This window comes from Sus scrofa, chromosome 12, assembly GCF_054392235.1.
Source record: "Sus scrofa isolate SSC_HxYL_T2T_F1_AM1 chromosome 12, Sscrofa_HxYL_maternal_Yorkshire_Landrace_v2.0, whole genome shotgun sequence".
In the NCBI taxonomy this organism is placed as follows: domain Eukaryota; kingdom Metazoa; phylum Chordata; class Mammalia; order Artiodactyla; family Suidae; genus Sus; species Sus scrofa.
The window spans coordinates 49,499,087-49,524,647 of NC_139394.1; the positions used below are offsets into that span (position 1 = coordinate 49,499,087).

Here is a 25,561-nt window from a genome sequence, read left to right on the forward strand (position 1 = left end):
ATGATTCTTCACCTAAGTTGTAAAACATTCAAGACTGGTCAATTAGTCACAGTCTCTGTCCTTATACCATCAGAATATAGATGATGTACATTTAACATACATGATTTAGAAGAGGTAATAGGAGAACACACATTTGCTGAATACGAGGAAAAGTGCCTCGAGTATGGAAGAAAAATACCTGTTACACGTGAAGCAGACTTTGACTGGTAAGGGAACAAGACCATTGTGATCTAACTCATGCTGTGTCTTCTTAACATTTTTCCCTGTGGTTTCCTCCTTTCTTCTCCTTTTACTAGAACCTAGAAGAGAAATTGGTGGTGCTGAACTTTCCTTGGATGCAGAGTTCCTAATCTGGGATATGGAAATGACACTAAGTCAGAGGAACAGATCTTAGTAAAAGCACATGTCATGGGCTAGACTTGGATCTCTTTCTGAGGCCTCCTGGGCTGCTTTCAAAAAGGAAAAAAAAAGAATGAGGGGAGTTCCCGTCGTGGCTCAGTGGTTAACCATCTGACTAGGAACCATGAGGTTGTGGGTTCGATCCCGGGCCTTGCTCAGTGAGTTAAGGAGCCGGTGTTGCCGTGAGCTGTGGCGTACGTTGCAGACGCAGCTCGGATCTGGTGTTGCTGTGGCTCTGGTGTAGTCTGGTGGCTACAGCTCCAATTTGACCCCTAGCCTGGGAACCTCCATATGCCATAGGAGCGGCCCAAGAAATGGCAAAAAAAACCCCCAAAAACCAAAAAGGAAAAAAAAAAGAATGAGAAAGGAGGAAAAGAAGACGTAAGTCAGAACCACGATTGCAAGTCACTTGCTCTGTGGCAGAAACACATCTAAATGTTTTGAAAACATGAAGTGGTCAGAAGCCTTGGTTAGATATTGGCAACCTAAGAAATATAAATGCTCAAGTCAAATGGTCAACAAAAGACTATTCTATGGAGGCAGTTGAGGAAAAGACTATAATTTTACTACATTTTTATAGAAAGCAGAAAAGCTGTGATACTATATGCACCAGTAGGTTTCTTAAACCTGCCAATTTCACTTCCTCTGGGAAGAAGAAAATAAGATCTAAATGCTTCATGATATCAAGTAGAAGCCATGACTTGATTTAAAAACAAAAAAACAAAAACAAAAACAAAAAAACAACAAAAAAAGGAGTTCCTGTCATGGTGCAGCAGAAACAAATCTGACTAGGAACCATGAGGTTACAGGTTCGATTTCTGGCCTCACTCAGTGGGTTATGGGTCTGGCATTGCCATGAGCTGTGGTGTAGGTCACAGATGCAGATGCAGCTTGGATCTGGTGTTGCTGTGGCTCTGGTGTAGGCCAGCAGCAACAGCTCCAATTCTACCCCTAGCTTGGGAACCTCCATATGCCGAGGGTGTGGCCATAACAGGACAAAAGACAAAAGACAGAAGACTTAAAAAAAAAAAGGAGGAGTTCCCTTTGTGGCTCAGGGGAAATGAACCTGACTATTATCCACAACGACGCTGGTTCGATCCCTGGCCTTGCTCAGTGGGTTAAAGATCCAGCGTTGCCATGAGCTGTGGTGTAGATCACAGATGTGGCCTGGGTTTGGCATTGCTGTAGCTAGGCTGGCAGCTGTAGCTCTGAATCAACACCTAGCCTGGGAACCTCCACATACTGGGGGTGCAGCCCTAAAAAGACAAAACAAAACAAAACAAAAAGGAGGGCAATTTCATAATATCCATTAAAACTATAAATGCATACTTTAAAAAAATATAAATGCAGAGTTTTGATCCAGCAATTCTAATGCTGGTAATATATCCTACAGATACACTCACATGTACACAATGATGCATTTACAAAACTATTTGTTGAAACACTAGCTACAGTAACAAAAGATTAAGAACAACCTGAATGTCCACTAATAGGAAATTAGTTAAATAAATTATGGGATATCTATACAATGGGCTACTATGCAATCATTAAGAAAAACTGAGGGATGTCAACATTAATATGGAAAGACCTCTCTAGCAAGTATGCTATCTAAGTGGAAAATAATGAACATATATCTGTATTTGCTAATATATGCACAAAGATATTCTAGGAGATACAAGAACCAAACAGTGGTCATCTATGAGGGGTAGGAAGGTAGAAATTAGGCAAACAGTAGAGAGGGATGGGTGGGAAACTTTTCACTGTAACCTTTTCTGTATTTTTAGATTTTTAAACTATTTGCATGTATTACCTTTTTTTTTTTTTTTTTTAAAGTGATACTGGGAAGGGTGGAAAATAGAAAATTGAGTAAGTATTGTAAACATTCAAGGATCTCTCCACAAACCAAGAACAGGAACTTGAAACTGGCTACATGGACAGTGACCTCACAGGCAGCACTGCCCTTCAGTCCTTTGGGGAAGCTGGGACTGGGGAGAGGACATGACGGTTTGGCTAACCTGGTAGTGCAGTGGTACAAGTCAGTTCATTGGGCAACTGAAACTGGGTGGGGTTCCGCTCCATGGCGGCAGCAATCAGCAGCTCAAAGGGCCGCCTTAGCTGGGGCTGCACACAGTCCGGCTCTGCTGCCACGGGCTCCTCATCCACGTCGATGATGTCCTCGTCGACGTCATTCTGCTCAGAGGTGGGGGTCTCTGTGCTGGCATTGGATGTGGGCGTGCCAGGCCGGCTGGCTCTCCTCTCCAGGATTCGGGCATGGGCAATAGCCTTGAGTTCAGTTTTGCTAGCTGATCTGTCCAACAAGTCAGTGTCACTGCTGGGGGATGTAGTCCGTTTGCCAGATTTGTCCACCAGTCCATTGACATGGCCCAGCTCCTTTTTCTGCTCTCGTTTCTGTGCAAATGAACAGGTGGGGCCATCACATAAAGTACCACAAAATAGAAAGAGATGGGTGCTACAAAGTCCTGCTAGACCACTAACCAAAATTATGAAAGTCTCTAGTATCACAGCGTTATCCACCTGGGAACTTGGAACACTGGTCTGTTAAAGTTGACAAAACTAGCTGAACTAAACTAAAGCTGGCAAAACCACTGCCGTAGAGAATCACAAGAAGTATAGAACGTTAGAAACAATTATCCAAACCATACATCAGTTATTGTAAGTCATCACGTTACATGATATCTCTATACAAGGTACAGTGGGGTAAAGGGATAAAAAGTTAATGCAGTAGGAATAAATTTAGGGAGTTCCTGTCGTGGCATGGCGGAAATGAATCTGACTAGGAAACATGAGGTTAGATCCCTGGCCTTGCTCAGTGGGTTAAGAGTCTGGCACTGCCATGAGCTGTGGTGTAGACTGCAGATGCGGCTTGGATCTGGCCTTGCCGTGGCGTAGGCCAGCAGCTACAGCTTTGATTGGACCCCTAGCCTGGGAACCTCCATGTGTCACAGGTGTGGCCCTAAAACTACAAAAATAATAAATAAATAAATAAATAAGTCTGCAAAAGCAAAAGTAAAAGGTAAAACAGACAAGCAGGGCTCCCCGCCCAGGAGGTTGAGTGCTCGCATGCAAGGCAACCAATCGCACCACAAGGTAGAAGGGTGGGGTGTGGAGGGTAGCAACCCAACAATCATGGCATCCAAGAATGGTGGCTTTCAGTGTTTCAAGTTTAACTGGAATTCTGAAAGTGACACTCCTTTGAATGGGAAGTGGGGAAATGAAGACCAAGTATACTGAGTAGGATTGAATGACTGATAATAAATTTTTTCTAGGGCTCCAAATAGAGTGGTCAAATGAAGGTCTAGCAGTGGCCTCCAGTCAGGAGACCTGGGATCTTGTCACAGTTCTGCCACTGATTCCCTGTGACCTTGGGTGACCCAAGTTGGTGAGAGGAATTTCTCTATGTGTGAGACTAGTAAAATCTTTCTTTTCCTCTCAGGGATATGGTAGAGATAAAAAGTGTCACATATATGAAAGGGATGGCTCTGAGTTGGGAGAGGATCTAGCCTCCACTTGGAATAAGACCTGAACAGCAAGGGTTGGTGAGGTCCACAAGTTATATCATTTCAATCCACTTCAGTGTAACTACAGAAGGCCAGAGAGCTGTAGAGGTGGTGGTGGTGGTGCAAAAAGCAAATTTGGCACTGGTAGGCCAGGAGGTCCATCTGAGAGCAGGTCAGAGTGGCATTTCAGGAAAAGTGTGCTATGTTAGAAAAAGCCATACTATAAATATAATCCCCAGCAAGTACCTCTGTTTCTAGACAGTTGATGAAGAAATAATAGAGCTTTGGAATGAGACAGAATTTGGTTCAAACCTTGGCTCTGAAATTCCTTTGAGTACTTGATACTTGAGTAAGTCTGACATTTGTGAAGCTGTTTCTTTGAAATGGAGACAGTACCACTAGCACCCATAGTTGGATATAGATTAAGTGAGATAACACATGTAAAATACCCAGCTATGACAAATACTAAAATTATGTTAGTTTCTCTTCTTTACCCCCCTCTTTTCCTGGCTTCACTTCTTCCCCCTCAGTTGTTCCTAACCCTTTCAGGTTCGGTTTTTTTGAGTGGCAAGTTTCTGAAAGGCCTCTTGACTGGCAGGTGCCACTACTCTAATCAAAGGTAAAGATCTTGCAGGGGTGGACAAGCTGGAGAATACCTTGGTTTGTGGAAGGCAGGAGAAATCAAACTATAGCTGTGGTTAGGCAGTTGACTTGGCCTTGGCTTGCCTTTTTTTTTTTTTTTTTAATAGGAACCCTTATGCACACATTGAAAATAGCGTCTGCCTGTTTACCCTCTTCTTAGAGGCAGAAAACTGTTACACATATAAACCACAATCTCTGAATCATCTCATCCTGTTTCTGCAACCAAGGAAGTCATCATTCATTGTGACATCATGTTCAGGGGCCAAGAAAAGAGAGGTGATGTCACAACAAAGGAAAGTTGTTTGGTGTATAAGGAATAGTTTACAATTCACAGACAAATTTTAATCCACATCCTACATCTGAGGATTTGGTCTCTCATAATCTGGGTTGAAGCATACCTACTTCCTTTTTTGATAAGGGAACATTTAGCTTTTGTACTCTAAAAAAGTTCTCAAGAAAATAATGTTCTCAAAGCCAGTACTGAATTCTCAAAGCTGAGGGAAGGGGAACTAAAGAGTGGTTAGGCAATCTGGGGCTTAAGTGGGTCAAAATCTTCTCCACCCCATACACCTGGCCAAGCCTCTAGATATCAGGGACTTATTTGCCTTGGGGTGAGGGAAATCCTTTTTTTCATCAAGCTGGAGAAGCAGCTGCCTTCTTCTTCGGCCACTTTCAGGCCACTTATCAGGAGGTCTATAAGGAGGTCAGACCACTCCTGTCACTAAGTGAATGAACATGGCTCAGTAAATTAACACACCTCTTCTGCCCATTTCAGCAGCCCATGTTTGGATTTTAGGCCCTACTGGATTCCAAACAGTCACCATGGGGAGTGTGAGGGTGATTCCAGGGCTGGAAGAGACAAGAAGAAGGAACGAAAATGCCTTCAGGGCCAGACCATCTTAGCTCTAGAATATCAGCGCTCTAGATCTGGCATTCTGAGCAAAGCCTTTAGAAAGCAGTATTGTTACCTTTCGGCGAACAGTGCACCGGTGACACATCCACTCCCCAGGAGGCAACATCTCTTCACTCAGTGGAGGGTTACTGCAGGGAAAAGACAAGGCCAAGACTAAGTAACAGCAGGGCTGCAGCAAGGAAAAGCTTAGCTAGGTCTGACTCGAAGCCGTGTGTCCGCCAACTACTCCTGCCAGTCCTACAGCTTGGGTTCTCTCATTCGTCAAAATGCTTACTTGGTATCATTTACAATAACCTAAATGGTGAGCATCCCTTCCCATATCTTAGAAAAAGAAGCTAAATCCAGAGCCATTAATACTAGGCTAACTGGGAAAGATAACATTCTTCCCCCTTAAAGCTGTGCCTGTGAAAACCCTATTCATAATGTAAGGCCTGCCTCAATCAGCCTATGGTGGATTAAAGATGGCTGCAAACTCTTTGCTACTCCTTCCACCCAGAAATAGTCCATTTCTTTCCTCTTGAATTGGGCTTGTCTTGTGACTTGCTTACTTGCTTTTTGACCAATAGAATGAAGCAGAGGAAACAATGCCATAAGTTCCATGGCTGAGTCTGAAAAGACTTGAAGATTCCATTTTTACATGCTTAGAATGTTCCACTTCTGAGCCCTGCTCTCATGCTGGGACAAGGAGACTTAAGGCACTCCAATTAACTCCAAGCCAACAGCCAGCACCAGCTACTGCTATGTGACTGAGTTATCTTGGATCATGTCAACTCAGTTGAGCCTCCAAATAACTGTAGTCCCGGGTAACAACACTGTTGCCTGAAAACCACCCCACTGAGCCTAATCAACATGCAGATTTGTGAGAAATAATAACTAGTGTCCATTTTTGTTGGTTGGTTTGTTTTGTTTTTTAGGGCCATCCCGACAGAGGTTCCCAGAATATGGGTAGAAATGGAGCTGTAGCTACCAGCCTACACCACAGCCACAACAACGCCAGATCCGAGCCATGTCTGTGACTTACACCACAGCTCACGGCAATGCTGGAATCCTTTTACCCGCTGAATGAGGCCAGGGATTGAACCTGCATCTTCACGAGTACTAGTCAGATTCTTAATGTGCTGACTCACAACAGGAACTCCATCTCAATGTATTTCTGCATAGGCCACATCCAATGAATGAAATGCATGCATGTAATCTTCAAAGGTCTATAGACTCTGCTATACTTCAGCAGCTGTCATATTAAATTTCATCCTGAAAAAGCTGTGATTTCTTTTTTAAAAATTTATTTTAATTTTATTTTAAGGCTGTCATTTCTGATTCTGTTTTTCATCATTTCTTTTCGTCTGCCTGTTGGCTTTGTATTTGTACCAAGACACCCTACACCAAACATGTAAAGCAGAGAAGGGTGAGGCAAGGTGGTAGTGGCTTAGCTCTTTTACCAAGACACAAATGGCCCCCTGGCACCCTTCCTATTTCCCTCAATCTATTCCTGGTCCTGCTAGTAGAATAGTTCTGCCACAATTCTAATCACATTAGTCTCTTTTTTTTTTTTGCTATTTCTTTGGGCCGCTCCCGCGGCATGTGGAGGTTCCCAGGCTAGGGGTCGAATCGGAGCTGTAGCCACTGGCCTACGCCAGAGCCACTGCAACACGGAATCCGAGCCACGTCTGCAACCTACCCCACAGCTCACGGCAACGCCGGATCATTAACCCACTGAGCCAGGGCAGGGATAGAACCCGCAACCTCATGGTTCCTAGTCGGATTCGTTAACCACTGCGCTACGACAGGAACTCCCACATTAGTCTCTTAATCAAAAAGCCCTTCAATATCACCCTTACCCCATCCATCATAGGACAAAGTCCAAACTTCTCAGTTCTGCAGGTAAGACCTCTATGGCTAGAGCCCTGCCTCTCCAGCGCCATTAGTCTGTGGCTCCCTACATAGAGCACACTGTTTCTCAACCCCGTTTTCCTGCTCATTCCAGAGCTGCTCCCCACAATGACAAAAGCTGAGCCTCCCCTCACTCTTTCGCTTGGTGAACTTCTCTTTTGGAGCACAAGTCAGGTGTGATCTCCAGGAAGTCTCCTCTGACAGCCCCTGATTCCCTAAAATGCTTCTGTGCCACACTATCCATACTGTACTGAACTATTACGCACCTGAATCCTCTTCTCTACTTCATTTACCTACATAATATCTGGCACATGGTAGGTACTCAATAAAGCTTTAAAGAACTGAGAACATTAAAAGAATGTGCTGGGAGTTCCCGTCGTGGCGCAGTGGTTAACGAATCCGACTAGGAACCATGAGGTTGCGGGTTTGATCCCTGCCCTTGCTCAGTGGGTTAACGATCCGGCGTTGCCGTGAGCTGTGGGGTAGGTTGCAGACGCGGCTCGGATCCCGCGTTGCTGTGGCTCTGGTGTAGGCCGGTGGCTACAGCTCCGATTCAACCCCTAGCCTGGGAACCTCCATATGCCACGGGAGCGGCCCAAGAAATAGCAACAACAACAACAAAGACAAAAGACAAAAAAAAAAAAAAAAAAAAAAAAAAAAAGAATGTGCTAAGATGTGAATATAAACTACCCCATCCCCAATCATGAGGCAAGACAATAGGGCTGGGCAGACACTTGTTTAGGGGTTAAACCACACATAAGATTACTTATGTTTTCTGTCACACAACAGTAAGAAGACATCAGAGTTAAAGTCCATACCTGCAAACTGAACTTCATACTGTATCACCTTACTTATATTTAAACCTGTTTAAACAATCTGATCTCTCATTTCTCTTCTTTCCTTTTTTTTGGTCTTTTTAGGGCCACACCCGTGGCATATGGAAGTTCACAGGCTAGGGGTTGAATCTGAGCTGCAGCTGCCAGCCTACACCACAGCCATAGCAACACAGAATCTGAGCCGCATCTACAACCTACACTATAGCTCACGGTAACTCCAGATCCTTAACCCACTGAGCAAGGCCAGGGATTGAACCTGCGTCCTCATAGATACTAGTCAGGTTTGTTAACCACTGAGCCACGATGTGAACTCATTTCTCTTTATTTTTTTAAAATTTTATAATGATTTTTATTTTTCCATTATAGCTGGTTTATAGTGTCTCATTTCTTTCTTTCTTTTTTTTTTTGCTTTTTTGGGCCACACACGTGGCATATGGAGGTTCCCAGACTAGGGGCTGAATTGGAGCTACAGCTGCTTTACTACACTAGAGCCATAGCAACGCAGGATCCGAGCCTCATCTGAAACCTACACCACAGCTCACAGCAATGCCAGATTCCCAACCCACTGAGCGAGGCAGGGATCGAACCAGCAACCTCATGGTTCCTAGTTGGATTCATTTCCGCTGCGCCATGACAGGAACTCATTTCTCTTTCATAACACAGGGGCAAAATGCTTAAAATACGTATTAAGAGTCTATGAAAAGTAATTCCTGGTTGGTTTCTAAAGGATCACTTTTAGAGATACCACGTTTAAGAACAGACATTTCTCAGAATTCTAGATTACAGTCGTAGGCTCCTTCTATCTGCCCTCAAGTATGGAATGAGGGCTCTGAGTTTAGGGAAAGTCAGAGTGCGGTGTCCAGGATGAATAGAGAACATTTAAAAGTGTGAAGCCTTGCTGTGGGTGCAGCCCTAAAAAGACAAAAAGTGTGAAGCCCTGTGATTTTGCTGCTTTCTTAGAGACAGAACATGCATCTTGAAATAAATTTGAAAGTGGTATCCTGAGAGAAGGCAGTAATACCTAAGATGGGATGGATGTAGGGACGGAAGGTCTATGATTTCAAAAATGATCATCAATCATCAAAGGCATGGCTGGAACATAGGAATCACCCATTACAAAGCTTTCTCACGATGATGTTTCTTTCCTCTTCCCTCTGAGCAATTCGTTTCAAGCTGTTTTGAAGGCAGCACTTCAACTCAAACAACTAGAGGAAAAGGATTCACGAAAAGGTTCAAAGAAATGCAAGTTTCCATTGGGTTACTAAACTCAGGAACTGGTTCTCAAAGAGGCTATTCTGCAGACTAGTTTTGTTTCATATCAGAAATACTGCCAACAGAGAAAGGATTCCAGGGAGAAAGGAGATTCTGCAGCCTCAGGGTACTCACTTACACACCCTGAGGACTTCCCCACCTCAGCCACCCATCTTAAAACTCCTTCCCCCTTAAGAAGGATGTTCTCATAAGTTAAGTATGCAACTTCGAAACATTACATGCATGCCAGAGTCTTTAAATCATGATACGCCTGTCAAGAAAAACAAGGCTGTCCCACCTCCTTCTCATCCCCGTATATCAATGAGGACAGGGTGATGAGCCATCCTCTACAAAACAAAATTACTAAAAGTTTAAAGCCAGGCAATGCTGCAATTACTCTATCAGAGTTTCCGTTGCTCAGCAGTAAAAATTATAAAAACACTATAATGAGCCAGTGTTGCTTGTAAAGACATCAATATGCTTCCTATTCACTAAGGCTTAGAAAAAGAGTAATAATCTCATCTTACATCGAGACAGTGTATTACAGGTCACAAAGCGTTTTCACAGATGCTCTTATTTGCTCTTCTTTGTGAAAGTTTTTACTCTGTGAAAATTTTTACTCCCATTGTACAGGTATCGCTAAACTGACTTATTTAAAGCCACAGATGGAGTTCCTGCTGTGGTGCAATGGATTAGTGGCATTGCTGCAGCACTGGGACTAGGGTTCGATCCCCGGCCTGGCACAGTGGATTAAGGATCCAACATTGCCACAGCTGTGGTGTAGACTGGAACTGTGCCTTGGAAACGCTATATGTCACGGGTGGCCAAAAAAAAAAAGCCACGGAGTCATAAAGCAGCAGAATTAGAACCAAAATCAGTTTCCTTGTTCTTCCAAACCTTGAGTCCAATCTGTTCTTTTGTTTGTTTGTTTGTTTAGGGGTGCACCCGCAGCATATGGAGGTTCCCAGGCTAGGGGTCGAATTGAAGCTGCAGCTGCTGGCCTACACCACAACCACAGCAACGTGGGATCTGAGTCACGTCTGAGACCTATACCATGGCTCATGGCAATGCCAGTTCCCCGACCCACTGAGTAAGGACAGGGATCGAATCTGAATCCTTATGGATGGTAGTCAGATTCGTTTCTGCTGTGCCACATAGGGAACTCCTAAGCCCAATCTGTTTTAAAAGAACCTTTGGTAGTTCCTTATTTCTGGGGAACACAATGGAATAACCATCAGGGTGTCTTTCGCAACCCTGAGGCAGAGCATTTCCCTCTCCATCAGTTAATATTTATCAATTCCCACTGCTTACTAACCAATGCCACACTGGAGGTACCATATCAGAGGAAGGACACAAAGCAAACAAGGATTTGGTGCTGTCACTGCAGTAGCTCAGGTTGCTGCTACGGCACAAGTTGGAGCCCTGGCTTGGGAATTTTCACACGCCACGGGGGTGGGGTGGGGTGGGTGGGAACACAGCCCTTAGGGAGAGAGAACCAAAGTCCTCATCCACTTGGATATCCACGTATTTATTGGACACTTATGTTATGCTAGGCGATGTGCTAATGATAAGATTTCAGACATGGTTCTTGCTCTCAGGGATCACAGGCTAGAGATAATGTGAAAAGGACAGTTGGCAATGAGATGTGAAAATGATTCTTGCCATAAAGATTTATATAAGACTAACTGCTGGAATTCCTGTCATGGCTCAGTGGGTAACAAACCCAACTAGTATCCATGAGGACGTGCTCAGTGAGTTAAGGATCTGGTGTTGCCATGAGCTGTGGTGTAGGTTGCAGATGAGGCTCAGCTCTGGTGTGGCTGTGGTGTAGGCCGGCAGCTGCAGCTCCAATTCGACCCCTAGCCTGGGAACCTCCATATGCTGCAGGTATGGCCCCAAAAAGAGAACAACAACAAAAAACTAATTGCTCATGGATACTAGACTCAAAATAGAGACTCAGAGGTTTGGTCTTTTGGTGACAGTGGCCTTTTCCCTACTCTTTCCACAGTTGAGCAATTGCTATTCAGCAAATGTTAATTCAGCCAGTGATCCTTTAAACTTTAAAGATGGTGAAGTGAAGGATCTTGAGGGGCTCACAAGGAGACTATATACAGTTTTAGAAGCAGGTGTATTTCTGTATTTTGAAAATGTACTTGATAAAAGGCAGGAGTAGAGACATTTCCCTGGAAACAGAGGCTGAAGTCCACATAGAGTGCAATAGTATTTGAACCTTTAGATTCCTTCTGAGAACTATTTAAGTCCTGGGAAGGAAGGTGAGCCCCAGAAGAGCTGTCTTCTGCATGTGAGCTGGCTTAGCTTGGACAACTAGCAGTTCTTTAGTCAACAGGACAAGTACCTCTATTTAATTTCTGGCTTCAAAAGAATATGGCTTGCAGTGCAGTAAGACAGGCTAGGCATCCTTGCAGAATATTTTCTCTTCAGGACTATGAATGTTTCCTTACAGATCCTTTGTTAATAAAGCTCCCGCTCTGGCGCAACAGGATTGGCAGCATCTTGGGAACACTGGGACTTGGGTATGATCCCTGGCCCGGGCACGGTGGGTTGGGGATCTAGCATTGCTGCAGCTGCGGCTTGGGTTAAGATTGTGGCTCGGACCTGATCCTTGGCTTTATATGCTGTGGGACAGCCAAAAATGGAGGGGAAAAAAAAAAAAAAAAAAAAGCCTGGCCTGCAGTTTCCTTTTTTTTCTTTTTATGGCCACACATGGGGGTCAGGGGTCGAATGGGAGCTGCAGCTGAGGCCTACGCCACAGCAACAGCAGATCGAGCGATATCTGCAACCTAAGCTGCATCTCGTGACAATGCCGGATCCTCAATCCGCTGATCGAGTCCAGGGATCGAATCTGCATCCTCACGGACACTATGTCCTGTTCTTTACCCACTGAGTCACAACAAGAACTCCAGGCCCAGAAAGTGACCATTCACTGCTCTCCAATTTGTTATTTATTTTAACCTCTACCTGATCTTAAAGACATTGTTAGCTATAAAATATTTCCTAACAATAGAGCTCTAAATCTTCGGAGATTGTACAATTGAAGGATACGCATCTCAGAGTTTGATGCGGCTCTCTGTGAGGCCTGAGAGGGACCATAAACTATTAACAGTAACAGCTGCACACAAACCAATTAAAAAGCTGGTCAAAGACATTAATTTTTTCAAAATGAAAACTCCTAAAGCCAACCTTTGGAGCAGTACTCTAGCATCTAGACTTCCATAAACAAATGCAAATGACGCATCTCTGCTGCTGAAGAGGGTGTCTAGATCAGTCTATTGCTGAAGTCATCGAAGAAAAAACCACAAATACACACCCTCAGCTAACTGTAATGCCTACACTGACAGACCTCTCCACGTCGAAGATTCAAAGCCCAGAGCGAGATGCTCCCAACACACAGCCAAAGGACAGAGTCCAGTTTTAATTTAGAGCGCTTCTTTCATTCCCTAATGAGGCTGCAGCTCACCACTGCAGGTGGAAGATGTTGGTAGTTGTCATGGTTCTTGGCTCTCTAATTAAGAGGATCTATTTCAAGTCATACACCCGTGCAGTTGATCCGAGTCTAACCTCACTCATCTCCCTCACCTATTAATACACGTGAACCTGCACAACATTAACATTTAGTTCAAATTTAGTCGCACCAGTGGGACCTGTTGCTCCATAGCTCTGCGTTAATTATCCATCCCGCACAAGCAGTTTTTCAATATGGAACTGGAAGGGAGGGGGGGAGGGGAACAAGAGAACAAAGGGAGGAGGGAGAGGTGGAGGGAGAGAGGGAGACCGGGAAGCAGAAAGACTGCCTTTTATTTCAGAGACCTATTTTTGCATTGTAACATGGTGATAAAATGGTGTGGGGCTCTGGATCTGCTTGTTTTTAAATATGTTAAGTTACTAATGCATGGCTTGCAACTGTCCAGCTAGCTAAAGGACACTGACATTTTAAAACTTGAGCCAAAGGCAGCCAGAGAGGCATGAAAATATCACTTAACCAAATTAAAACCTTTGGCGTATGTCTTAGGACAAAAGCAAGCAAGTAGATGAAAAATACTTGAGAAAGAACACACTCCATTTTCCCTTCCTTTTAGTCCTTATATTCCATTTAATAAAATACTTAATAGGAATTACTGCAAACAGCCTATCTGAACACAACATACCACCAGCCTTCCCACTCAGAAGGCTTCAGTTCTCTTCTAAAAGAGGTCAGCTGAATGAACCGGTTAGGACCCCTCCTGTCAGAACCCATCATTCTCCAAGAATCAAAAGCTCTTTAGCCCCATATATGGTCATTTCAAATGGAATAAAATATTAAGACTATGAAAGAAAGATTTCACTAACCACCCCCCCATCATCTGTATGTCCCCCCCGCCTTTTTGGTGGTGGTAGTGTGTTCGGCAAGCAAACAATAGCACTGAGCAGTTTTGATTTTTAATTTCACAGTTCACGGGTCTCATCCATCCATGTGAGGTCCACTACCAGATAAAAATCCTGCATTTCTATTTAACGGCATTGTGTAAGACCAACTGCAGAAAACAATACATGCTCAGAATAGGCCTCCTCTCTCTCAGACTGGCCCTGCTGCCCTCGACAGCTCAGGAAATGTGCTGGTAGTAAGTGTGGGGGCGAAGGTGATCACTGATAGGACGACAATCATGTCTCAGCCCCCAGCAGCCATTTTGATCTACAAAGGCACCTATCAGCACAGAAAACAAGCCTTTTATAAATTGAAATCAGCTTCTGCCCTGGAAAAGCTAAGAGGTACCAGGTAAAGTTTAATTTAAAAAATCTTTTTAGATTTAAATTAAAAGCTACATTAATAATTCCCTATGTTTGGAAGGAACAAAATTTAATGAAATTTAAATGCCAGTAGAAATCATAGGCTTCCTCTGGACCCTTGTATGGGCATTAGCTTTTACCTTCATGAATGGCCTACCTTTCAAAGGCAGAGAAGATGGTCATATTGAAGCATATTGGAAAGATGAAAGCAGATAAAGTTCATGGGGTCCCTTAACCTTAATCTCTTACCCTCCTTTATCCCAGCTACTTAAATACAGCTAATGCCACAAAGTACATAAAGAGTACAAGGACTGCTGATTTTTTCATGCAAAGCCTCAGTAGCTGTGTTAACAAGGAGGCCAATGAAGTGCCAGGCCATTACAAATGCCCCATTGAGAAACTTTGCTAGTTGCGTCACTTCCACAGGCATACAATCCTTTCAAACTAGCTGACTGTGTGCTCCCAAATTTTATTGCCTTCTAAGTAGAGTTGGCTTGGGGCAGACTCCTAGTGAAGGACACCTGGAGAAGAGGGTTAAGAGTTAGTACAGGGTAAGGAGGGAGGATAGAATACCAATGGTTATACCAGATGTTTGCCTCTGCTAACTTTTCTACAAGCTGAGCCTGGGTGCCACAGGACCTGATCCATCACTGGTTTGGCTATCTTGCAATCCTGGCTTCTCTACAATGGAAAATGTTTGAGCTGGCTGCAAATATTTAAAAAATGGGCTTCGATCATTCACCTTATGATGGATGCTGGAGCCCATCTGTTAAAAGAGTCAACATTCTAGCCTAAACAGTCACATTTTAACACTCCCAGGGAACATTCTATTGGAAAGAACCACCAACAATTTTAATTGTGTATTCCATAGAGTCTCAGAGGCATGGAAAATTGGGTACTGTTCTGTGGCCAAATTTTAATGTACTATCAAGAATAAGGATTAGTCAGGCCACACTCTTCTTGTAGACAAAGCTCAGGGAATCTGGACCAGTTCACATCTTATAGATAACTGGACCTAAAATTCTATTTAGGCTAGGAAAACTAAAAAAAAAAAAAACAAAAAAAAAAAAACAAAACACCTTAAATGTACGGAGAATATCTATTTGAAATCTAACTAAATGTAGAGGTTTGTACCTAAGGCCCAGCTGCTTTTCCCCTAGGAGGATTTCTGCTTCATTTATTCTCCTCTGACAGCGTCTTCTAAAAAAAAAAGGAAAGAGGAAGAATAATGCTACTATTTGGGCCAAAACAGCGTAGGGTTTATTCCCTTTTTCTTTTACCCTTACTCTCCCCCTGCCCCCATTTTACTCAGAAACCTCAAAGTTCCCCTCCCTGCATGACTGAAGTAATCTCCTGGGCATGCCCGTCAAACTGTGCTGTCGTGGTTTGATGCCACAGCTAAGTGCTGACTTGGGCTTCTGAAGCCTTCCAGTTATACCCCCCGTGACCTATTTAGAAGTTGAACATACTTCTCAGAGACAGAGTCTCGATTTTTCCCTTTGGCCCACTTTTCTCTCAGGTGGTCCCTAACCAAAGAACAATTTCTCTAAAGCCCTGAGTGTGTGCACACAAACGGTTAAGATCTGCAGAAATCTCCTCCCATAACTTAAATAACCTGCACTTTTCATACTATACAGCTTCCTTCCACATCAAGAAACTGCAGCCTAAAGTCAAAGATGTCTGATATCATCAAATCAGGTGTCAGAATTATGTTGAGTTAGGATAGCCGTCATCCATGCCAGGCAAAACCAAGAGGACTACCAAGGAGGGATAAAACAACCCAATGTTTATCAATAAAGGCCAAAACTAGTGACAGAATTCTTCTTACATGAAAATGCTCTTTCAAAAAAATGGCAAGCAGGATTAAGGAAAAGTTAAATATAGCCCATTTTGCGTACAGAAAAGTTACAGGTTTAGACATATTTAATGAGATTAAAGTAGTATAATTTTCGTAGTGTATTTTGACCAATAATCGATCTTTTTTTTTTTTTTTTTTTTTTTTTTTTTGTCTTTTTAGGGCCGTACCTGCGGCATACGGAAGTTCCCAGGCTCTGGGTCGAATTCGAGCTGCAGCTGCCAGCCTATGCCACAGACACAGCAACACCAGATCCAAGCCATGGCTGTGATCTTCAGTGCAGCCCATGGTGATGCTGGATCCTTAACCCACTGAGTGAAGCCAGGGATTGAACCCATGTCCTTGGGTTTGATACCACTGAGTCACAATGGGAACTCCCAATAACTGATAATTGTTAACAGAAAAAGTTCACCACAGAATTTTTCTCTAATGTTTCCAGAGCTTTGTTAAAACCAAGAATCAGTAGAACTCTGACAGTTCAGTGAAGGTGGGAATTAAAAAGCTTCCAGTTCATCACAAGAGCCCCATAACTGGTGGATAAATCAGGAATAGATTCACACTGCCCAGTTTTGTAATGTAGACACTTAACTCACTCAAAGTTCTGTGGATTTCATTAGCTGCTCTGTTCTTTGCACAAATGAAGACAAGTAGAAAAAATATTCAACATCCCTCTGAGGATCACAGCTGGATAAAAGCTGGTTTATGTGCTTGTGCTGCCACAAACAGGGTTCTACCCTAGAACTCAAACTTGCTGGTAATTCTGAGAGGTTTCCTCACCCCTGCCTGGCTTGGAGGTAAAGTGGTGTCTTTAGGCTATGGTTAAATTCAAACCCTGTGGAGAGTCCTCTCCTGCTCACTTGAGCTTATTTCAAAAAGAGCCTCATGCAGAGCCCAGATCAGTGGGAAAGACCAAAGCAAGTTCAGGCATGGAGTTTTTCTCCTGCCCTGTTGTTACTGTCTTTTGTCCTCTCAAGACTGGGAAACATCTTCTGGGAAATAACCTGTACAATTTGTCAGAAAACAGGGCAAGGGTAAAGATTAAACACCAATGCTACTAACACACAGGAAAGCAAATGTAATTAGGGAGAAAGGAATGGTCACTATGTGTTTGTGTTAACAACGGTACCATCCACTTTGAAGTACCCAGATATCATTTCTGTTCCCCAACCGGTGCTTATCTTTGCATGTCTCTCATTTGTAACACCAGTTAAGTATTACGCAGCCGTGAGCAGAGGAAATGGCTCAGTCTCTGGCTTTTAAGTAGTTTAGTGAGCATTTAGTACAGGATTGCAAAGGGAAAGGAGTAGCTCTTTGAATAAGTGAGTCAAGTTTTTCATTACTTAAAGAATTTAATCAATCTCCAAGGTGTACTTGGAATTCAATTATTGTGAATTCAACAACAGATGTAGGTAGTAGCCAGGTTCCTTTTTGCTGATGGGTCAAATCAATTACTTTTCCTTTTCTCAGTGCCTACTGTAACCCTTCAGTGTCTTCTGCCTCCCATTCAAAATTTCGACTTTTTTTTTTTTTTTTGCTTTTTAGGGCCGCACCCAAAGCATGTGGAAGTTCCCAGGCTAGGGGTCAAATCAAAGCTGCAGCTGCTGGCCTATGCCACAGTCATAGCAACGCCCGATCCCTGATCCACTGAGCGAGGCCAAGGATTGAACCCATCTCCTCATGGTTACTAGTTGGATTCGTTTCCACTGTGCCATGATGGGAACTCCCCAACTTTCTTTTCCTTGTCTTTTTAGGGCCACACCTGTGGCATATGGAGGTTCCCAGGCTAGGGATCAAATCAGAGCTGCAGCTGCTGGACTACACCACAGCCACAGCAACAACAGATCCTTAACCCAGGGATCGAACCTGTGTCCTCATGGATACCAGTCAGGTTTGTAACCAGCTGAGCCACAAGGGGAACTCCTCCCTATCCTTCTTTATTCTTTTTTGCTGAGACCAGATTTATAAATAATTTAAGGCTTAAAGGATGAGGATTTTGACATCTGTAAATGGTAGGCAAAAAAAAAAAAAAAAAAAAAGTCACCTCATTCTTCTTAACTGTTCTCAAGCCATGGGGAAAGCAGCCAGCTAGTGACCTATGCACGCGTCCTAGGCATGGTGACAAATCTGCAACACCAAAGTGCCTTTCTGAAATTTGGTCTAGGACTTGCACAGAATACAATGTCCTCCTCTTTCAGGAAACTGGCAGGGGGACAGCTACACTCCTGTCCTGTCTCTTGGAAGGTGAGCATTATATGCAGGGGTGCTTTTATAAGTGTCATTCACTGAATGGCAATACAGCTGGCCACACTGCACTCCTTGTGTACTTTATTTTTTATTTTTATTTATTTATTTATTTTGTCTTTTTTGCCATTTCTTGGGCTGCTCCTGTGGCATATGGAGGTTCCCAGGCTAGGGGTCTAACCAGAGCTGTAGCAGCCAGCCCACACCAGAGCCACAGCCATGCGGGATCCCAGGAGTGTCTGCAACCTACACCACAGCTCGAGGCAACGCCAGATCCTTAAGCCACTAAGCAAGGCCAGGGATCGAACCGCAACCTCATGGTTTCTAGTTGGATTCATTAACCACTGAACCACGACAGGAACTCCACTCCTTGCATACTTTAAGTCAAAGGAAGAGCACGGTACAGGTGGGAAAGCAAATTTTTTCTTTTTTTTCCTGTTGTAGTGGCCTAAAACAAGAATGCATTTTCAGGAGGAGTTTCTTCATGGCCTAAGGGTCAAGAATTTGGTGGTGTCACTTCTGTGGCTCGGGTCTGATCCCTGGCCCCTGGCCTGGGAACTTCCAAATGCTGTGGATGTGACTGGGAAAAAAAAAAAAAAGAAAGAAAGAAGAACGTATTGCTAGGAGCCTGTGCTGCATTATCATAGTAAGTGCCGTCATAACATCAACCAGAACTTTCTGTCAGGGTGGCCTGCTTAACTACACACCCAGGGAACTGTTGTATATGCTGGCAGTGGGACAAGAAAGTTCAGAGATGGATTTCAATACGCTTACCCATAACCAAAAGCAAACAATATTTGACTTCATCTATCCTCTATTACTCTATCACTTGTAGGAGAAAAAATATATCCATTTCTTTTAAGAAGCAGGATTTCTGCATTTCTAGGGAGCAAAAGCCCTCCTGGGAGCATCAAAGCAGTTTCTTTTTATAAACTATGTAAAACCTTCAAGCAAACATTCTCTGCACGCTACCTCCCTATTTATCGCTGTCTGAGCTTACACAAAGAAACATATACATAGGTGAGTTCACTGCCATGTACAACTTTTTGTTCTTATTAACTCTGTTCAAAAGACAGCTCATTAACCGATCTGTAGTTATTTCCACCTCAAGCTGTTAACAATCGAACTGAGATGATTAAAGTCTTCCTCTTTAAACTAGGGACCTCCAAGTATGAGAAGTATCTACACACAGAAATTTTCTACAGTAGCTGGTGGGTGCCTGGTGGGCATCCTGTTTTAAGGTAGGTAGTGGTTTTACACTTTTTCTAGGGTAGCTACCAGCCTTATACTTCTTTGCTAAGAGAGGTCACCCAGAAAAGCTGAAATGGCAACACAGACAAACTCACGTTGCAGGGTTCCCTCTACTGAGACACATCATCCTGACTGAGTTCACAGAAGAAACCCTTTACTGTCATTACATATTCAATATAGGCACAGATATTAAAGTATGCTTAAATCAACCATCTTCTTCTAAGTAAGACTAAAAATTAAAAAATAAAAAGATAAGGGAAGTAAAAAGACAACACACAGAATGGGATAAAACACTTGCAAATCATGTATCTGACAAAGGGCTTGTATCTAGAATATATAAAAAACTCTTATAGCTCAATAAAAAACCCAAGTAACACAATTAAAATTGGACAAAGGATCTGGATAGACAGTTCTCCAAGAAAATATACAAATGGCCAAGAACCACATGAAAAGATGTTCAACATCACTGCCATATGACAAATGCAAATCAAAACCACAATGAGGTGGCACTTCATATCCCTAGGATGGCTTAACAAAGATGAACAGGTAATAACAAGTATTGGAAATAATGTAGAGAAATTGAACGCTCATACAATGCTGTGGGAATGTAAAATGATGCAGTTACTTTGGAAAACAGTTTCGTAGTTCTTCATAGGTTAAACCTATCACTTGACCCAGTGATTCCACTCTTGGGTATATACCTAAGAAATGATATCCACACACAAAAAACTTGGCACACAAGTGTTCACAGCATGACTATCACAACAGCAAAAAGTAGAAACAACTCAAAATAACTGATGAATGGATTTTTATTTATTTTTTTATGGCCACACCTGCAGTATATGCAAGGTCCCCGGCCAAAGACTGAATCCAAGCCAGAGCTGTGACCTACACAGCAGCTGTGGCAACATGGGATATTAACTCACTGTGCCACAGAGGGAACTCCTGAATGGATTTCTCCCCCCTTTTATGGCCACCAGTGGCATACGGAGTTCCCAGGTCAGAAACAGATCCGAGCCACAGTTATGACCCACGCCATCGCTGTGGCAATGCTGGATAACCCACTTTGCCTGGATGAGGATTGAACCTGTGTCCTGGTGCTCCAGAGACAATGCTGATCCTGTTGTCACAGCAGGAATTCCCTGAATGGATTTTTTTTTCTTTTTTGGTGGCCCAAGCCCACATGGAGTTTCTGGGCTCACAATCAGATCCCAGCTGCAGTTGCCACCAAAGCCACAGCTGAGGCCATGCAAGATCCTTAACCCACTGTGCTGGGCTGGGGATGGAGCCTGCATCCCAATGCTCCCAAGACACTGCTAATGCTGTTGTGCCACAGAGGGAACTCCCTAAATGGATTTTTTCTTTTTTGCTTTTTAGGGTCGTACCTATGGCATATGGAAGTTCCCAAGCTAGGGGTCTAATTGGAGCTACAACTGCTGGCCTATGCCACAGCAACAAGGGATCCAAGCTGAGTCTGCGACCTACACCACAGCTCACGACAACTCGAAATCCTTCACCCAGTGAGCGAGGCCAGGGATCAAACCCGCAACCTCATAGTTCCTAGTCGGATTCGTTTCCACTGCGCTACAACAGGAACTCCCTGAATGGATTTTTAAAACGTGGTACATACACACCAACATCAAATGCTATTACTTACATGTGGAATCTAAAAAAAGGATACAATGAACTTCTTCGCATAATAGATACTGACTCACAGACTTTGAAAAACTTATGGTTTCCAAAGGAGAAAGGTTGGGGGGTGCAGGGATGCGCTGGGGGTTTGGGATGGAAATGCTATAAAAGTGATGATCACTGCACAACTATAAATTAATAAATTCATTGAGTAATACAAAAAAATGCTTTACAATTTCGAAAAAAAAAAAATGTGGTACATCCATGGGCGTTCCTGTTGCAGCTCAATGGGTTAAGAACCAACTAGTACACATGAGGATGCAAGTTTGATCCCTGGCCTCCCTCAGTCATTTGGGTTAAAGATCCAGTGGCGCTTCAATTTGTGGCTGACTACAGCTCTGGTTCGAACCCTAGCCATGGAACTTCCATATGTCTCAGGTCTAAAAAGACAGAAAGAAAAAAAAAGTAAATAACTAAATAAAATGTGTTATATCTAGGAGTACCCTGGTGGCCTAGCAGTTTAAGTATCCTGCATTGTCATTGCTGTGGCTTGGGAACTTCCATATGCAGCCAAAAGAAAAAAAAAGTGGTATATCCGTACAAAAAATGCTATTCAGCCATAAAAAGGAATAAAGTATCAATAAATCCTACAAGGATGAACCCTGAAAACTCGACTTATCCTTTTTGATTATCTCTTGTATTTTCAGAGAATAAAAAAAAAAAAACAAAAACCTGTCATTCAATACACAGTAGTAACTATTTCGAGTTCCTTTTCAGTTCAAATTAGATAATTTATTTGTCTTAATGATTTGTCTTAATGATTTGTCTTAATGACTTGGCTTTAAAAAAAAAAAAAAAAAACTCTTGAAAACACACTTGATTAAGAATTTTAAGGAGTTCCGAGGTGGCTCAGCAGTTAATGAATCTCACCAGCATCCATGAGGACACAGGTTCCATCCCTAGCCTCACTCAGTGGGTTAAGGATTTGGCGTTGCTGTGAGCTGTGGTGTAGGCTGGCAGCTATAGCTCCGATTAGACCCCTAGCCTGGGAACCTCCATGTGCTGCACTGCTGCCCTTAAAAGACAAAAAACAAACAAACAAAAAAGGAAGACCAACAGGAATCCCAACTCCAGAAAACCAAGGCAGTATCTAAACAAGACTTTTCCACATTTATGCATGTAAAAAACATACAAGTCATTTACAAAGACCTCAAATAGTCTTAATATATTAGTGGCCCATCCATGAAGTACTTGGAGAGCCTTAAGGAACAGCAGGAGATTGATGAGATTATAACTGCATCCTACCTTTCACTGAGTATGGTAATTAATTTTAGAACAGCCCTGAAATGAAAAATTTCCTAAAAGAGTACCACTAAGTTCTTGCCTCAAGTTACACAAAACTGTTATCTTCGAGGAGTATGACCTCTCTTTCCAGTTTTGAAATTTCTGATGCTTCCTTTCTCAACCAAAGCCACGAGTCACAAACATTTTGTGAGTAAACAACTCACCCCGGAATATTATTTAAACAGTGATTACCCTTTATCTTTGAACTAAAGCATACATTACGTAAGAACAAGCACACATTAAGTTTATAAAGCAGGAGTTCCGGTTGTGGCTCAGTGGTTAAAGATTCCGACTAGGAACCATGAGGTTGCGGGTTCGTTCCCTGGCCTCAATCAGTGGGTTAAGGATCCGGCGTTGCTGTGAGCTGTGGTGTAGGTTGCAGGTGCGGCTCATATTCCACACGGCTGTGGCTGTGGCGCAGGCCGGTGGCTACAGCTCCAATGAGACCCCTAGCCTGGGAACCTCCATGTGCCTTGGGTGCGGCCCTAGAAAATACAAAAAGTTTATAAAGCATGCATGTTGAACATTACTGGACCTTCTCTGTTTGAGTGGACCATTTAAAAACAACACTACATGCCCAGATTCCAACAAAACATTGCAAACTCAAAAATAAAGAAATAAAATACACGTAAAACCAAATTAGGTTTGTTGAGGGGGCAGGGTGAAAGAAGTGAGTCCAGATGCTGTCACCTCCAGTTCTTCTGTGCCAGGCTTCTAAGCACTTAGAATATCAGAGACAACAGATTTGTAAGATGTTAAAATAAATGCAATTTAACTTCACCACTTGTCTGACACTATTCTAAAGAGGAACTAAACACAACAAAATCAGAAAAATCACCTCCTTAAAAGCTCAAACAGCGAAGATTTTCTGCAAGGCAGTTTTCTACTGTGTGTGAAACCTTTCTTGTTCTGACTCACTGAAAATTAAATATGCAAAACTCCAAGCTGAGCTTAGTTTTGCCTGTGCACAGAGACCTTTTTACTCTCATTCTTCGAAAACCTCATTTTGGATCTTGCTGCCAACACCAGAAAGAGGAAAGCCGGCCAACAATTCCAAATATAACATGCGGAGGCAAATGCTACAGAAATCTGTCTGACGGGAAGCGCCCATGCTGAGGTCTGCTGAGGTAGATGCACTTCTCAATCGGACTGTCCTGGTCCCTCAGACTGTTTGAGCAACAGGCAATCAGAGGAAACTGCTCAGGTTCCAGTCAGTCTCATTACCAATGCCCTATGGTATTCACTTTATCAGTAAGAACAATCCTATCCATCTCAAACAGAAAGATGGTTGGCAACTAGAGCTCCACCAGTGATTCTAATTTTTAAAATACATTTATTCTATTCTTTAGCTTTGTTTTGGGGGTATGCTTAAGTTCCCGCACCAGGGAGTGAACCTGTGTCATGGCAGGAACCTGAGCCACAGCAGTGAGAACAACGAGTCCTTAACCTCTAGGCCAGGAAACTACTCTACTTTTTAAAAAGCCGATTATTAGGGGCCAGTACATGGATACCGCTATTTTCAGGAAGTTCAACTTACCGCATACAACTATAAGAAAGGTCAGGTTCACCAAGGAACACTTAAAACATAGCTCTTTCTAATTCTCCAGGGGCAGGTTTAGCAACCCCCTACCACAACTATGAATGATTGATAAACCAGTTAAACTTTTTAAAAAAAACGTATCTAAGTTTTAGGGGTCTTTTGTCTTTTTTTAAGGGCCGCACCTGCAGCATATGGAGGTTCCCAGGATAGGGGTCCAATTGGAGCTGCAGCTGCTGGCCTACACCACAGCTACAGCAACGCTGAATCCGTAACCCACTGAGCGAGGCCAGGGATCGAACCCGCATCCTCATGGATCCTAGTAGCATTGGTTAAACACTGAGCCACGACAGGAACTCCGATAAATCAGTTAAACTTGGATAAAATGATTACACTTTCACTCAAACAAATACAAAGGCATCAATCAGCTCCTCAGGTTTAATTCTTCAGAGTTCATGGTACTGAGCACAGGACAATTCATTCCTTCACCCAGAAGATCACAGAAAACCCAGAAAGAGGGCTCCCACTCTTATTGGGAAGAAAAGACTTTTCCTCATACAGAGCATTAGCCCCTGAGAAAAGAGAAGACAATTAAAAACAGCTCAGTTGACCAGTGGCTTCCTCCAGTAGCTTATCTTAGAAAAATCCCCTGTGGTTATGATTATGTCACAAGCGCAGGAGGTAAAGTCTGCCTAGAATCACTTCTGGAGCATTTTTACCAGATCCTATTCACTGTGAGGCAAGCTGGCAAGGCACACTGGAGACTGAAAAAGGACCTGCTGCACAGAGTTTTGAATGGAGACCCACAGCAACACTGCAATTATGACCTACATGGTTTGTAAAACCCCATCTTCACTTTTGTACATTCTCTACATGAGGAAAATTATTACTATGCTTTTCTAAATAATCCAGTTTTAGCCAGTTAAAAAGGAAAGCAAGAGAAAATATAGTCACACCTCTTAACTTCACTCCCATGTGACACAAGTAAGCAATAATGGGACAAATTAATGTGAGCACACTCAGGAATCAATTTTTTCTTACACCATCAACAGCCTCACCTAATACTGCAGATGAGATGGTTAATGAAGTTCTTCACTTGGGCTGAAAAGTGTGGGGTAGGAGGAGGGAAAGTGGAATTAGCCTCACCTGAAAAAAGAATTCCTGCCTTTGTACCAATATCTAGAACGTTTTATGATTTATATAACTACCCAGATAAGTCAAGGCATCTTCAAAGAGGGCACTAGAGATGTGAAATAAACCCTACCTCATATACTAGCATTCTCAAATCTCTGTTTACCAGTTCCCATTCATGCTCTTAAAAAAAAAAAAAAAAAAAAAAAAAAAAAAATTCAATGAAATGCAGCCTGGGCAAGCCCAATCTCACCAACAGCTAAAAGCCCCTCCTTCTCCCCTACCAGCTAAAATAGAAACTATAAATTGTTACAACTTGAGGAGACTTGGACTCAC

The 25,561-nt window shown here is 43.0% G+C and overlaps 1 protein-coding gene and 1 long non-coding RNA gene across 26 annotated transcripts in view; one reads left to right on the forward strand and one right to left on the reverse strand.

Annotated features, from left to right (window-relative positions):
• The window catches only part of PHF12 (PHD finger protein 12), a 45,267-nt gene that overhangs the window by 15,266 nt on the left and 4,440 nt on the right, over positions 1-25,561 (reverse strand). For 9 of the 24 annotated variants that reach the window (XR_014821509.1, XR_014821504.1, XR_002337280.2 and 6 more), the window contains 3 exons: positions 5,528-5,600; positions 2,415-2,808; positions 179-299 (listed from right to left, as the gene is read on the reverse strand). Coding sequence is in view for 17 of the 24 variants with exons in the window: in XM_084985447.1 (XP_084841573.1) it covers positions 179-299; positions 2,415-2,808; positions 5,528-5,600 (588 nt within the window). In the remaining 7 variants the exon portion in view is untranslated. Of the gene's footprint in view, positions 1-178; positions 300-2,414; positions 2,809-5,316; positions 5,409-5,527; positions 5,601-5,907; positions 6,024-9,219; positions 9,404-9,976; positions 10,414-16,259; positions 17,091-24,279; positions 24,667-25,152; positions 25,441-25,561 lie in introns of those variants that run through there. The other 15 variants (XR_014821506.1, XM_084985459.1, XM_084985457.1 and 12 more) reach the window with 10 other exon arrangements.
• LOC146398280 (uncharacterized) lies at positions 8,272-15,310 on the forward strand. 2 transcript variants are annotated; one of them, XR_014821676.1, is made up of 2 exons: positions 8,272-10,409; positions 11,337-15,310. It is a non-coding gene; the product is annotated as an uncharacterized LOC146398280 (long non-coding RNA). The 2 variants fall into 2 exon arrangements; XR_014821677.1 differs by having other exon boundaries at positions 8,519-10,409; positions 11,553-15,310.